Source organism: Oncorhynchus kisutch, linkage group LG26, assembly GCF_002021735.2.
Source record: "Oncorhynchus kisutch isolate 150728-3 linkage group LG26, Okis_V2, whole genome shotgun sequence".
Classification (NCBI taxonomy): Eukaryota; Metazoa; Chordata; class Actinopteri; order Salmoniformes; family Salmonidae; genus Oncorhynchus; species Oncorhynchus kisutch.
Window position 1 is genome coordinate 39,365,207 of NC_034199.2, and position 16,718 is coordinate 39,381,924.

At 39.9% G+C, this 16,718-nt stretch overlaps 1 protein-coding gene across 3 annotated transcripts in view; it reads left to right on the plus strand.

Moving 5' to 3' along the window:
* The first annotated feature begins 8,893 nt into the window (after positions 1-8,893).
* LOC109871034 (NEDD8-conjugating enzyme UBE2F-like) overlaps positions 8,894-16,718 on the plus strand; it is a 104,641-nt gene continuing 96,816 nt past the window's right edge. The window contains exons 1-3 of one of the 3 annotated variants that reach the window (XM_031805657.1): positions 8,899-9,117; positions 11,491-12,773; positions 13,079-13,215. In XM_031805657.1, coding sequence (XP_031661517.1) covers positions 13,098-13,215 — 118 coding nt within the window. In that variant the 5' untranslated portion in view covers positions 8,899-9,117; positions 11,491-12,773; positions 13,079-13,097. The other 2 variants (XM_020461800.2, XM_031805655.1) reach the window with 2 other exon arrangements.

Genomic DNA, 16,718 nt, shown 5'->3' on the forward strand with positions numbered 1-16,718 from the left:
TTAAAAAAGAATAATGGGCAAATATTGTACAGGTGTGCAAAGCTCTTAGAAACGTACCCCAAAAGACTCACAGCTGTAATCACTGGCAAAGGTGAATCTAACATGTAATGTCTCATGGTGATTCTAACATAACTCACCACAGGTTAATGAGAAGGTTGTGCGTGAATGGATGCACATAACTCTGCAATGTTGAGTTGTATTGGAGAGAGTCACAGTCTTTGCCTGTATTTAGTTTTCATGCTAGTGAGGGCCGAGAATCCACTCTCACTTAGCTATGTGGTTGCAAAGGGCATCAGTGTCTTAACTGCCAATTTTCCAAGGCAGGATACTCTTGAGCGCAGCCCAATCTAGAAATCTGCCACGGCTTCTGATTAAATTACATTTTCACAGAACCGGTTGTTAAGATAGCAGTAAGAGGACTGGAGGCAGAACATGAAAGGGATAGCGAATGCAGTTGTTTGTGTCATCCGTTTCGGGAAAGTACCTGCGTAATTGTGCACCCAACTCACTCAGGTGCTTCGCTATATCACATTTGACATTGTCCGTTAGATTGAGTTCATTTGCACACACAAAAATCATACAATGATGGAAAGACCTGTGTGTTGTCCTTGTTAATGCAGACAATCATAGCCTCAATTTTGTCCCGCAAATTGAATATAATTGTAACGGCCGTTGTTGGTGGAAGAAGAGGACCAAGGTGCAGCGTGGTATGTGTCCATATCTTTTAATAAAGAACTTGAACACTGAACAAAACCACTAAAACGACAACAGTTCTGGCAAGTGCAGACACACAACAGAAAACAATCACCCACAACTCAAGGGTGAAAAACAGGCTACCTAAGTATGGTTCTCAATCAGGGACAACGATTGACAGCTGCCTCTGATTGAGAACCATACCAGGCCAAACACAGAAATAGCAAATCATAGAAAAACTAACATAGACAACCCACCCAACTCACACCCTGACCATACTAAAACAAAGACATAACAAAAGAACTAAGGTCAGAACGTGACAGTAATCCTAGATTCAGATCATTCAGTCGAGAAAAAACATCACCCAGATAAATGAATAAATGAAAGTTATGGTCAGTAAAGAAAACTTTAAGCTCATCTCTCAATTAAAATTGTAAATACTTTGCCGCTTGATAACCAGTATATTCCAATACCCTAAATACAAGAGAGCTCAGGGGCCTTGCTTTAACAAAGTTAACCATTTTCACTGTAGTGTCCCAATTGTCTTGCAAGCTGTCAGGCATTCCCTGGGCAGCAAGAGACTCTCGGTGGATGCTGCAGTGTACCCAAGTGGAGTCGGGAGAAACTGCTTACACGAGCGTTACCACTCCACTATGTCTCCCTGTCATGGCTTTTGTGCCATCAGTACAGATACCAACATGAGCAGCAGCCCCATTTGGCTACATACGAACCATTAGTGGAATTCCTGCGAGAGAGTAAAGGTTAATGTGATTGGATATTCATTATTTGACTAGGCTACCTGTATTTGACATTGTGTTGTTATTTTGCTGAACACTAGAGGGTTGAATTTTATTTTTGGCAGTGAAACGAGGCTAGTCAGGTGAGAAAAAAAAATCGCCCAAATGTATCGCCCCATTGGAAAATATAAATGGACTGTTTGAGAATTTGAAGGAAAAAAAAGTACATTTTTATTTGGCGTACTCCCGACGGCATTGCGCACGAGTACCCCAGTTTGGGAATACCTGTATAGGACATACAGTATGAACATGCCCTCCAGCTCCATTTGGACATTGTCCCGAAAAATGTTAATGAATGAGTAAGTCCAAAACAGATGGCCATGAGTGCCCTTTTCCTTCTTACACTTACAACAGGTATCGGAGAATTCTGCTTTAATTGTATTACCTATCATGGGAGTCCTATGAATCCTTTGCAAAATCTTCTATTGCACCGTGTTGCAGGTGAACAGTTGCCTTGCTTCGAGCCTTTGTCCAATTACGATTTGCTGGGCCTCTCCCCAGCTCCCTTTCCAATACCCTAATCAGAATACTTACGTTCAACATTCGAGTGTATGGCAGCATAAAATGAAGAGATAATGTGTTTAGGTCTTTTAGCTTCAACAGAAGATTGTCCACTGGGGTTCGTATAGCGTTGAACATCATCTTGGATTCAATTAAATGTCTTACTTGCAGATACCCCAAAAATGTTCTGTGTGGTACAGCAAATGTTTGTTGGATTTGCTAAAACAACCTTGTTATTAATAAGGGGAGAAAGTAATCCTTTCTCCTAAAATGTTTGAAAATATCTTTCCAGATCTTAAAGGTGCTGTTAAGAGTCAGGTTATGTTTCCCTTCTGTGCTGACTGAGTTTATATCACCAGTCATAACACTGATTAATGGGTACAGAGATGTGAAACAGGAGTTGTTACGGACCCAATTAGAGCAGTGTTCATCTCTGAGCAATTCTGAAATGATGTGAGCATGACATGCCCAGTTATAAAATAGTAAATTAATTTGTGCCAGGCCTCCTAAATTATATGGTAGCTGCAGTTTACTCATTTTCAACCTTGATCTTTTTCTGTGTCATATAGTCTGAGAGGTATTTAAATCAAATCAAATGTTATTTGTTACATGCGCCTTACAGTGAAATGCTTACTTACAAGGCATTAAGCTACTTCTCAGAGTTCAGTCTGTCAAATCGGAGGGCCTGTTGTCTGGACCTCTGGCAGTTTCTGGCAGTCTCTATGAGGGTGCCACAGGGTTCAATTCTCAGGCTGACTCTTTTCTCTGTATATATCAATGATGTCACTCTTGCTGCTGGTGATTCCCTGATCCCCCCTCTATGCAGATGACACCATTCTGTATACATCTGGCCCTTCTTTGGACACTGTGTTCAACAAACCTCCAAACGAGCTTCAACACTATACAACACTCCTTCTGTGGCCTCCAACTGCTCTTAAATGCTAGTAAAATTTAATTAATGCTCTTCAACCGATCGCTCGCTGCACCCGCCCTCCCGACTAGCAACACTACCCTGGACGGTTCTCAACTATAAATACCTAGGTGTCTGGCTAGACTGTGAACTCTCCTTCCAGACTCACATTAAGCATCTCAATCCAAAGTGAAATCTAGAATCGGCTTCCTATTTCGCAAACAAAGCATCCTTCACTCATGCTGCCAAACTTACCCTCGTAAAACTTACTATCCGACCGATCCTCGACTTCAGTAATGTCATCTACAAAAAAGCTTCCAATACTCTACTCAGCAAATTGGATGTAGTCTATCACAGTGCCATCCGTTTTGTTACCAAAGCGCCTTATGCCACCCACCATTGTGACCTCTATGCTCTAGTCGGCTGGCCCTCGAAACATATTCGTCGCCAGACCCACTAGCTCCAGGTCATCCATAAGTCTTTGCTAGGTATAGCTCTGCCTTATCTCAGCTCACTGGTCACCATAGCAACACCCACCCGAAGCACGCGCTCCAGCACGTATATTTCACTGGTCATCCCCAAAGCCAACACCTCCTTTGGTCGCCTTTCCTTACAGTTCTCTGATGCCAATGACTGGAAGGAATTGCAAAAACCACTGAAGTTTGAGACTTATATTTCCCTCACTAACTGACTGTCAGAGCAGCTTACCGATCGCTGCAGCTATACACAGCCCATCTGTAAATAGCCCATTCAACCAACTACCTACCTCATCCCCATATTTGTTTTTGTTTTTCTGCTTTTTTTTGCACACCAGTATATCTACTTGCACATCCTCTTGCACATATATCACTCCAGTGTAAGTTCCTAATGTCACGAATCCCGCCGAAGGTGGTTCCTATTCCTGTTCGTGCGGCGCTCTGCGGTCGTCGTTACCGGCCTACTGGCTGCCACCGATCCGCTTTTCTGTTTCAGTTTGTTTTGTCTAATTAGTCTCACCTGTTTCTTGTTTGGGTTTTGATTTGGGCTATTTAAACCAGGTATGCCCGCCTGCTTTTGTGCGGGCTTGTTTTTCTGTTCATGTGTGTGTGGATTCTCGTGGACTCTTTTCCCTGGACTGTTTGGTCCTGCTGTTGGGCTGGTTTAAGTGATGCGCCTTAGTGTTTGGCATTACTGTTACTTGTTGTTCTGGAATAAAGGACCACGATTGAACTACCTCTGCTCTCCGCGCCTGACTCCTCCACCCACTACTCCTAGAAGCCGTGACACCTAAATTGTAATTACTTCGTCACTATTGGCCTATTTATTGCCTTACCTCCTTACTTAATTTGCACACACTGTATACAGATTTTTCTATTGTGTTATTGACTGTACTTTTGTTTATTCCATGTGTAACTCTATTTTTTTGGTCGCACTACTTTGCTTTATCTTGGCCAGGTTGCAGTTGTAAATGAGAACTTGTTCTCAACTGGCCTACCAGGTTAAATAAAGGTGAAATAAAAAATGAAAAAGGTGGGGTAGTTGAGGTAATATGTACATGTAGGTAGAGGTAAAGTGACGATTATTATTTATTGAGTTCATTAAAAGTATTTTTCGTTATATATAATTGGACCATCTAGGGAGGATACAAAAGTCTGGGTGAAACATTCATTTTAATCAGACAAATTCTACACATCCATGATAATGGCAGGTCCATCCACCTATCGAGGTCTTCCGTTACTGCTCGAAGGACAAGTACAAAGTTGCTGATAGACAGGTTGCGAAGATTATTCAAGATTATTCAAAATTTTTATGCCAAGATTAACAAGACAATTTTTTGTCGAATGGGAAGTCATTGAAATTGTTGTCACTCAAGCTCCATAGGGGCATAGCTTCTGATTCATTTAAAAAAAATAGTAGATGGAAAAAGAGGTAAACCTTTTAATTAAATAAGGAGTTGAATACGTATCTAATCAAGATATGGTGTTTAATGTTTCATCCTTTATTTAAATGTTTATTTTTTTTACAAAATGTGGAAAAAGTATAGTTTTTGTGTGAAGGCATTGTATGCTGGTGTATGGTGTCCCTTGAGAATCCCAACTACCGAGCCATTCAATGATGGGATTTATAAATACATTTTCTGGCCTCCCAAAAGGACTGAACTTTATAATCAGACCCCTTGAATTTTTCCACATGTTGTTACATTTTTCCACATGTTGCCTTATTCTAAAATTGATTCAATTGTTTTCCACCCTCATCAATCTACACACAATACCCCATAATGACAAAGCAAAAACAGGTTTTTAGACATTTTCGCACATTTATTACAAATAAAAATTTGAATTTTCGATAAGTATCCAGATCTCGGCATCGACATAATCCTGTCTCTGAGCTCTATGGACAATTCCTTCGACCTCATGGCTTGGTTTTTGGACTGACATGTGTTGTCCATTGGGACCTTATATAGACAGGTGTGTGCCTTTCGGAATCATGTCCAATCAAATGAATTTACCACAGGTGGACTCCAATCAAGATGTAGAAACATCTCAAGGATGATCAATACAAACAGGATGCACCTGAGCTCACTTGAGTCTCATAGTAAAGGGTCTGAATACTTATGTAAATAAGGGATTTATGTTTTTTATCTTTACTACATTTGCAAACATTTCTAAAACCCTGTTTTGGCTTTGTCATTATGGGGTATTGTGTGTCGATTTATGAGGGAGAAAATTAATTGAATCAGTTTTAGAATAAGGCTGTAACATAACAAAATGTGGAAAAAGGGTAGGGGTCTGAATACTTTCCGAATGGACTGTAAAACAACTTTTGGAAAGTTCATATTCTGAGCTAGCCATTAAAAAAGTATGTTGAACAGATATAATTGAATCTGGAAAACCCTCTAACTGCAACAGAATATGGAAAAATATGACCTTGTCATCCCATAATACAGTCTGTTCACAGATCTGTATATTTTACATGACTGGGAATACAGATACAGTATGCATCCTTTGGTCACAGATACCTTTAAAAAAAATGTCTCGTCACGGTATTTCTGTGTATTCAAATTTCCATCGATAAAATACAAATGTGTTTGTTGTCCGTAGCTTATGCCTGCCCATACTACTGTATAACCCCACCGCCACCATGTGGCACTCTGTTCGCACATCAGCAAAACGCTCGCCATACACATGGTCTACAGTTGAGAGGCCGGTTGGACATACTGCCAAATTCTCTAAAACGACATTGGAGAGGTAGCTTATGGTAGAGAAATTAACATTAAATTATCTGGCAACAGCTCTGGTGGACATTACTGCAGTCAGCATTCCAATTTCACATTCCCTCAACTTGAGACATCTCTGGCTTTGTATTGTGTGACAAAACTGCACATTTTAGAGTGGCCTTTTATTGTCCTCAGCACAAGGTGCAGCTGTGTAATGACCATTATGTTTAATCAGCTTCTTTGTATGCCACACCTGTCAGGTGGATGTATTAACTTGGCAAAGGAGAAATGCTCACTAACAGTGATGTAAACAAATTTGTGCACAAAATGTGAGAGAAATAAGCTTTTTGTACATATGGAACATTTCTGAGATCTTTTATTTTTGCTCATGTAACATGGGACCATCACTTTACATATTGCGTCTATACTTTTGTTCAGTGTATTATTTTACTTAACGATGATAGCTCCTTGAATCTCTCAATCAACCAGAGACGATTACTGCTGGGATGCTTGGTTGGAGACATGTTGGCCGGGTGGGATTTGGGGAATGGGATGGGATGGGACGTTGGGGGTGGAGGCCCAATTATTTTTTGTTTTCATTTCCTGTTTGTATTGAATTTATTATCACTTAAACTATATGTCATTTTTACTTTTTTTTTTTCTTGTTCTACGGGTACATATTTATAAACATGTCATTTGAAATGGATAATGTAACCCCCCCCAACAAAAACGAACAAAACAAATACAAATTTGGTCAATATGTTTGTTTTACATGAGAGTTCTGAATGAAAAAATTCATGAACATTAATGCCAATGTCAATATCAGCTCAAGCAATGCCATTACAATAGCCATCTTGAACAAGCTGGTCTACTAGCTCAACCATGTTTCCACCAGTTTGACCAATCTGGTATGGTCTTACTAGCTCAACCAGCTTGACCAATCTGGTATGGTCTTACTAGCTCAACCAGCTTGACCAAAATCCCTAGGCAGACAGGTTGCCTCCCACATTATATGGGATTTCCAAGACTATGTCAAATACAGTGAAACCCAAGATGTTCAAGTTCAAGTCTAAGACTTTGCTAAAAATATTGAATGCATTGAATAACACATTTATAAATGACAAAGAAATCATAAGGAATATTGTTTTGAAGTGTATTTCCTCTATCTAGGAGATATAAGAAAGTTTATGAAATTATACTTTTTTGGACACATATTTAACCCCTTATTTGTGTTGGCACAAAACTACCTCCATACTTTAATTTGTTTGTATGGGTTACCTTCAGACGAGCCCTGTGACTCCTGGGTCGTAGTGCAATTTTTTTTTTTTTCGTGATAGTGTTCCGACGCTACAGACAGAAGTTGGCACATCAGCTCTACCAACGTCAGACGAGTCCCGTAACATTTGTGGGGGTCGTACAGCCGTTCAGACACTACAGACATTTTAGTGAGAGAACCTATTTTCGGAATGTCTCATTGTCTGACAAACACTGTAGCTCCGCCACCTTCCACCGCATATGCAGAAGGCCGATATAGGCTGATGCAGTGGATTGAAATGCATATCTCTAGCTTAAACTGACGGATTTGGATGGGGATTTTTTGTATTATGTCATTTAGATTGATGCACATCATCTTTGGGATGATTAATTACCAATAATGTCAGGATTTGACCAGGGTTGTTTCGGTTTTGGTCACTAGATGCCCCTATTGTGCTTTTTGACCCTTTTGTTTTCCCTTGTTCCCAGTTATTATTTGCACCTGTGCCTCGTTTCCCTTGATTGTATTTAAACCCTTTGTTTTCCTCAGTTCTTTGCTCTCTGTTTGAATGTTAGCAACCAGCCCCAGTGATGCTGTGAACATTTGTTGCGCCAGTTGGACTCGCTTGTGGTACTCTGTGTTTGTTTGTTTGTTTGTTTGTTTGTTTGTTTGTTTGTTTGTTTGTTTGTTTGTTTGTTTGTTTGTTTGTTTGTTTGTTTGTTTGTTTGTTTGTTTGTTTGTTTGTTTGTTTGTTTGTTTGTTTTTTTTTTTTTTTTTTTGGTTTGGTTTGTTTTTGTTTGTTTGTTTTGTTGTTTTGTTTTGTTTGTTTATTTTTGAGGCTTTTTCTGCTGTACCTACCACCTTGTGGATTTACCTTTTTGACTTGTAGGATTACCTTTGTTCTCTTGGAATTACTTTTGACGTTGTGGATTTATATTTTTGCCTGAACTTTCCTTTTTACTTTATTAAAACACTGTCTCTAGTTCTGCTGTGTCTGTCTCATCTTCTGGGTTCTGACGACTATTAGTGGCTCAGTTTGCTAAGTGACTGTTTCTCACACCGGAGACCTGAGTTTGTAACCGGGTCCTGACAAATAAAACAAGAACTGTCACCATCCAAGGTTTTGGGGTGTTTGCCGGTGGACCACTTTACCTCGCTTTTTCAAGAATTCACATTTTATGTGAATTACTTTTTGGATACTGTTTCATGCATGTAGTTGTAAAATGTGACTGCAAGCTGTAACTGTAAACCATACTACTACTGAGATGTCCTGTACCAAAAAATAACAACATAATGATGTGTTTCTAAAATAATCATACTGGTTTTGACACTGTATTAATTCTTATCCAGTCCATTGGCCTGTGCAAGTGAGACAAAGCGATAAACCTGTTTCTATCTTTCCAACATTGAATCAAAAACAAGAATATGTTAATGATTAATTTCAGCATCTTGCTACGAAATAATGTGTTGCTTATTTTGCTATAATGCTTTGACTATTTTCTTTGCTTTCTCCTGCGGAACAAATGTTTTCATTTCATATTTGCTCGGACAACAATAACGAACGGAACAATCACTGCAATTCTGTTTATGATACCGGGAGCGAAGTTGTTACAGTTGAAAGTCAGCTTGTTTACATTTCATTATATATTTCTAAGGTTATTTGGCGACCGAAGTTCAGTTTTCAATCTGTTGTTGCAGCCAGAGCCTTTGCTTCCGAGCGTCGTTGATTATGGTTTAGACTGAGCCCTTTTCTCTGAGACAGCAGGTAAAGCACAACAACGGGCAGACATTAGCTAGCCAAGTGACATTTAATTCGATATTTATTTTTAAATGTCTCTGATAGAAACGTGTTACCCTTTTTATGTATTTGTATGAATGTATCCAGTTGTCATCCCATTCTAACCTTGTAACTAAAAGTTTGTGAATATGTCTGTAACGTCGGCTAGCTGGTAGCTAACTTTCTTCTTACCTAGCTAGGTAACGGTAGCTAGCGAACACCATAACCAAAGATCTCATCGTTCTATTTGTGATTGTGGCATAACTAGCCTGCTATATGTGGTTGAGCTGTAGCTAACTTGTTATTTGATAGAATATATCACGCTTAAGAGCTGGTTAACTGGATTGCTGTACTGATTAGTTAGCTAATTATTCATATGTCTAGGTACTTAGCTAGTTAACTATTTAGCTTAAAATGTTAGTTAGCTTGCTTTTGTAGTTTACTAGCTAGCTATACAAAAAAGCTATACAAAAACAATGTGTAGTTAACTAGGTAAACAATGTTCCCACACTGATGTCACATAGGTAGCTAACCTCATATCTTTATCCCAACTAGTTACTCTTAGCTATCAGTATTTTCTAGATATGAACTAGCTAACCAGATTTTTGGGGGGGTTGCTAACTGTTGCAAGTCTCCCCTTCGTGCCGGCTACGTCCTAACTGTTAACTGAACTTCACTTTTTTTTTTGTAATTGAAGTGGGAAATGACAACGATGTCTGAAGCAGCATCATCCTGGCAGTGCTTATTATGGGAAAACAAATCGGTTTGTCGGACTTCCTGCATTGGTGTAATGCAGCTCTGCCCTTTGCCTGGAAATCCGACGTTGAATACCATGTCTGGCAGAAATTAGAGGTTGAATCAGGAAAGTTTCCTCTCACGACCTCTACAAGGCAGAATGTTGACTAGAATACATGTTTAACCCACTTTACCGGTTGTCCTTGTGATCGGTCCATTTGGCGGTAGGAATGTGAGACGATATAGGAAACTATTATAATTCTATCAGCTTTTCAAAGCGCTGGAAGTGCATTCAGACATCTATCATTCAGACATCTATCACCTGAGCATACACACCAGTTAAAAATACATGCACGAGAAGCATGCAACTTGCTGAGTTCGTCCAAATGTTTACATGGTTCTGCGCATGCTTCAGATGAAAGCACTGCCAGTCCTTTGAAAAGTTTATGGAATTATACTTTCATGTGGACATATTGTCTCACAATCCTTTTATTCATCATTCTGGCATGTAGAGGTCGTGGAAGGAAACTTTCCTGATTCAAAAGATAATTTCTGCCCGACATAGAATTCTATAAAATTCTATGTCTGGTTTCCAGACATTGATTTGGGGAAATGAACAACCTGCCAATCCAAGCTGTTGAATTATTTACATTGTCAGTCTGTAAACATGGCTAGGGCAATCGGCTTCTTCTAAGTAAGGCCTGAATGCATGCCGGTTCTGTGCAGGCTGAGCATGCCCTGTATTGCTGGCTGGCAGGCAACTTGCATCCTGATCAAAGGTGTGAACAGCTGGGAAATGAATACCTTTCAGTGTCAACTGAAACAGGTGGGGGTAAAACTGGGCACACACTTCATGGAAACTTTGATATCTGATACCCAGGTAACCCTCTCTCACACACACTTCTCTGAACACAAGCCCTCACTCCACATTTTCCCTCGCAGGCAGCCTAGGACGGCAAGATTTTGGGGTTGATATTCTGGTCCTATTACTTTCAGAACAAGGAACATGATTTGATGGATCAATACAACATTATCATAGTCTGGTATCAATTTGGCCTACTTGTGAACTTCAAGAGCCGGCTTGACTGCAGTCCTCACTGTTATTATTGCAGCATAAATGCATGCAGAGTTGCAGACACATTCCATTCCTGTGTATGAAACTGAGTAGGCTACTCAGTCAGTGATTCTTCAAGCCAAGCTGAACTATTTGAATTATTCTGGCTGGGTAGGTAGCTGTTCTAGCCACTAGCCAGCTATGACAGCCTAGCCCTCTCAAACTCAACTCTGGTTTTCGAAGCCAGAAATTCCCTCTGCATTTCTTCATTGTTCCCCACTAATCAAGGACTGCTTTAGACCTGGGAAACCAGGTGGGTGCAATTAATTATTAGGTAGAACAGAAAATCAGTAGGCTCTGGACCTCGCAGGGTAGGAGTTGAGTACCCCTGGCCTAGCCACTAGCCAGCTATGATGGCCATTTGCTATGACGGCCACAGCTGAACTGAGAGAATAACCTCATCGGAATGACCACTTCGCACAGCCAGTCTCACAGTGGGTGAATGACTCATACAGAAGGCTAGTCTGACTGAACTACTGTGTACTGTTGTGCTTTTGCTCCTCTCCTGGCAGTTTGTCCTTGGCTGCCAAGCTGGCCCTGATTGCGTTGTGTTGACTGAAGAACTGGAGTTGAAACCTGCATGATGCCAACCATCTGCTCATATTCAGACTAAGTTGACCACTGGGAACACTTAGTAAACAAGCTGATTAAAGGAAAAACTGTCTAAAGACTGCCTACAGAGCTGTGCATGAGCTCTCTCAATGTCAGCCTAATTGGAATTAGAACACCTAATCATTGTCAGCCTAATTGGAATTAGAACACCTAATCATTGTCAGCCTAATTGGAATTAGAACACCTAATCATTGTCAGCCTAATTGGAATTAGAACACCTAATCATTGTCAGCCTAATTGGAATTAGAAAACCTAATCATTGTCAGCCTAATTGGAATTAGAACACCTAATCACGTCAGCTATTTTATTATTTCCCGTTAATAAGCCTGGCTGTAATTAGTCTACTCATCCTGATCAATGGTGTGAACAGCTGGGAAGTGAATACCTCTCCCTCTTACAGTTTTAAGCATTCCTGTCATGGTATTTGTCTGTGTGGGACACACTTGTATTAGGCTAGGACAAGCTCTATTCTGGGTCCATTAGGGCTGACTTATAAAATGGTTCCTGTTGGGACTTTTTCTGAAAACAACACCACCTGGCCTCTATGCCTATCCCCCAGCATGGGCCCTGCCCAAGCCACTGGAACATTGCTTATACCTAGCCTATGCACACCTAAAGGGAATGCCAGGGGGAATAGGCTAGCTAGAATTGGTTGGTTGGTCTCTCCCCTGTGGTGGTAGACTAGAATGTAGCCTAGGCAAGTGATTGAGGAGAACAGAGACGTTCAGCCCATTAAAACACAGAGGAGCTGTCAGACATGGGCTTTGTTTTAAAGTAATGCTTTAATTAAGTCTGACTTAAACACTATAAAACTGTCTAAAAACTCTATTTAGGTAACTAATTATGCACTGAAGAAAGGTAACTAGAAAAATAAGTCTGATTTTGTAGTCAAGCATGACCGTCTAAACATTCTTGCTGACAACTGTCAAGATAAGTGATTTTGGATTCATTCCATTAGTTGTGCCACTGTACCAGTCTATCAAACATGTTTCACATCGCATGTAATTCCCATTGACAGCGAAGCTTCCAGTTGCATGAAGGAGTCACCAGGTCATGTGGTTGAGGAGCCATTGTTGTTATCAGCAACCTCGATGCTGCAGTGTCTTTTGGGATAATGAGGCGGGTCCCAGAGGTGCTGGGTGACTGGTGTCCTAATTCCACTGAGCCAGCAGGGGACAAAAGGGTATCTAATGGGGTACTTGTCACTAACACATTCAGTCACAATCTGGCGGCCAAAGTGGTTGTTGAGTGGCAGTATTCCTGTACGTGCTCTGGCAGAACTTTACTTTGTCTAATGAACTTGTGAACTGCAAACTGCAAAAAGTTTAGTCAGCGATTTGAGTGCTAAGTTATTTCCTTTATTTTTTTCATGTTGGGTGTGTCTATATAGCCTACTGCTATTATTAATTGGTCATGTTGTATTGTAATATCACTACATGTGTCACAGTCACAGATCAACTGCTCTGTCATGTCATTGTGTGTTTTCAGGAGAGAGCACGGGGCAGCCATGCTGACGTTGGCCAGTAAGCTGAAGAGGGACGAGGGGGTGAAGACTGGCCGGCCCCCTGGGGGCCCCTCCGACTCCTCTCACAGGGTCTCTATCAGGGACCGACTACTCATCAAAGGTACAATACACACAACGTTCTCTACATGTATATATGGATCTCCTCCAGTAACTCTTTTCACACTAGCATACGGATGGACCTGGCTGTGCTTCTTTGTAATGCCAGTATTTCCTATATATTCATTTAGCAGAGTTGGGTCGCTGCTGCTAAATCGTCACTGCCATGCACAAAAATATATCTCCATTTGTATTTTTTTTGCTATGGTAAAACGTTTTCAATATCAACTTGAACAACTAAAACCAGATATGAAGAATGTAGAAAAAAATAATGGAGCTATATATTTTTTTTAAATAAGATAATCTTTGAGAACTAAGAATCTCCCAAATAAAAACTAGACAGTCGGGGAGAATACTTTTTTTATTTGTATTTTTTAAATGTCATGGTATAGATTTTGTTAGAATGTTTGAGTCACTCGGATAGCATAAGAACACAGCATAAGTAATGGCAAAATGTGTAGACTAGAGGTCGACCTCTAGTGTAGACTACAGAATATTATACAGTAAAAGGATGTCCAATATCTCTTTATTTTAGTTAGAAAAGTTGGTAACACTTGACACCCAGTGTTATGACACAGTCATAACCATGTCACAACAGCTGACATAACATGTCATAGCCTGTCATAGCACTGTCACGTCCATATATATTATAGGGCTGACCCCATTTAGTTGACTGGTCAATTGTTTGGTCGCTAGGCTGTTGGTCGACCAAGAGTTCTTTAGTCGAGTGGTAGCAAAATAAAGAAATAATGATGATCATGGTTTACAAGACACCTGTCTGATTGGCTCCTGTCTGAGTGGACTCATCCATTGTGGAGGCCGTGGGGATGGCACAGTCCATCAGTCTAAGACATTTGCTACTGAAATTGTATATGGTTATATTATGTAAGAACAACACCAATAAAAATAAGATTATTTTATAATAAATGTGCTTTTTTGTCATGCTGAAACAGGAAATTGCCTTCCCCAACAGGAAATTGCCTTCCCCAAACAGTTGCCACAAAGTTGGAAGCCCCTCCTTCCCTTTTTTTTCTTGATCTCCAGTGTTTTCCACAACTAGTCACATTTATTCCACACATCTGACTTCCCCTTTACCTCCCAAGCAACTAGTAAACATTCTCCCGTTTTCAAGTTTATTTGTCACGTCCTCTGTATCCATTTTGCTTTCACATGTGTCACGTTTTTCAGAGTTTATTACCAATTTATTGATGTGATTATGATATAGGTCATAGGTCAGGCCCTTTGACACGTGCATACGTGTGTCACGTAAAGAGAGCAAAGGTTGAGGGAATAAGGAATATTTTTCCTCAACAAATGAGAGATTTCGGCAACAACTTTTCAGTCAAATGGCTGTAAATATGTTACAGCTACATCGCAATAAATACTGTTGGTGTTCTGTGGTGGTCGCTGCAGCAGGAAGGAGAGTGAGACAATGGGCGCTAGTCACACAGTCACTAGCTATCTTTTATTTTTTTATGCTGCACAGCAAGTCTGAGCCAGGCCCAGCACAATCAAATCAATTTACCCTCATCAATTAACCCTCTAGTCATTGTGTCTTAATTATTTTATCAAACAGTTCACTTAAAGTATCAGACAAGCTCAGTGCATATATTTGATTTGATTAAAACACATAGGATGGGTGTATGTGGAAAAATACATACGTTTTTACCACACTTGTGATACCATATATTGCAATATTTTATGGCTGGTTATGACATCTACATGGCACAACGCCTCTCCCCTATTTGACCTACAGCACCAGTAAAAGGTTTGGACACACCTTCTCATTCCAGGGTTTTTCTTAATTTTTTACTATTTTTTACATTGTAGAATACTAGTGAAAACATCAAAACTATGAAATAACACATAGGAAATCATGTAGTAACCAAAAAGTGTGGGGAATTTTTTTTATGTATTTAATATTTGAGATTTTTGATGACAGCTTTGCACACTCTTGGCATTCTCTCAACCAGCTTCACCTGGAATACTTTTCCAACAGTCTTGAAGGAGTTGCCAATAATGCCTAGCACTTGTTGGCTGCTTTTCCTTCACTCTGCGCTCCAACTCATCCCATGTGTGTTATTTCATAGTTGTGATGTCTTCACTATTATTCTACAATGTAGAAAATAGTAAAAATAAAGAAAAACCCTTGAATGAGTAGATGTCCAAACTTTTGACTGGTACTGTAGATTTTGTGTGTATGTCTTGATATGTAGGCTATGTGTACCGTTTTAAAATGGATGTAGTTCTGTCCTTGAGCTGTTCTTGTCTAATGTTCTGCATTGTCATGTTTTGTGTGGATCCTAGCAAGAGTAGCTTCTGATTTTGCAACAGCAAATGGGAATCCTAATAAATAAAAAAAATACCAAAAATAAGAGTGTCTAAACCCACATTTATTCAAATTAGTTTTTTCTGTGACAAGAAATGTCCTTTTAGTTTGAAAGCTTTTTTTGTTAAATCCTTTAGTTGTTGTAATTAATTCTTTAGTCATGTTTTTTTTTCTCTTCGTATTTTAAATAACTTGTAGAAAATACACTTTATGACTCTGTCATGAAGCATTATGTCCATACTGTTTCACTTCAGACATGCCCTTATATCAGTCACCAGGCAAATTAGGGTGTCTTGCCCTGGTCCTGCAATCATCCCAGTCATCAGCAACAGAGCATTGGGGTGGGTGCGTGTCTGATATCAATGTGTGTGCAATTACAAGGATAATTTAACATGGTCAATAAATAAATATATACAAATAGTGTTGACATATAGGCTATTGTGTAATGGAATGCTTTGACTTGTGTGGTGGTTTTTGACACTCTTATGTAGGTGTCATAACCAGTCATAAAATAACACAAGATACATATGAAAGGAGCTACAGTAGTGCGCAGCTCAACTAATGCTGGAGGTCAGTGTAGACTGTTCTGTAGACAGTACAGGCAGGGTGATATTGGGGATAGAGGGAATATAGGCAGTCTGGCTTCACTGTCTGTCTGGGTTGTCTAATCTGCCTTTGGTTTTAGTATTCATGCAGCGGCCCATGGAACTGTTTGTCGGGGTGGGTTTTGTCCCCCTCGTCCTCTCCTGCGTTCCAGCTCTCATATCTCTCTCTTTTTGTCTCCCTTCCTGCCTCGCTTTATCCCCTGATCTCAATCTTCTTGCCCCTGAATGAGAGCTTCCAGGGCCTTAAGCAGTATTTCTCTTCTCATGAATTTCAAAGGTTCCATCTTTCTGTGTCTCTTTTTTCATACTCTTTCCATACTGTCTGTCTTTACATTTGTCCAATTGTACATTGATCACAATTGTCCTGTTGCTCACTCTTTATAGTGTTTCCCTCCCCTTAATCGTCCTACCTAGACCGCTTTCCTCTCCTTTTCTTTACATGCTCCCATTTTCTCTCTCAAGCTCTTTAGTTCCCGTTTTTTATTTTTTTTAAATCTTTTATATTCATTCAGATTCCAAGTCTAAAGCCTATCTTATGCAAATGAGATGGATGTCTTCCTGTTCACAATCACA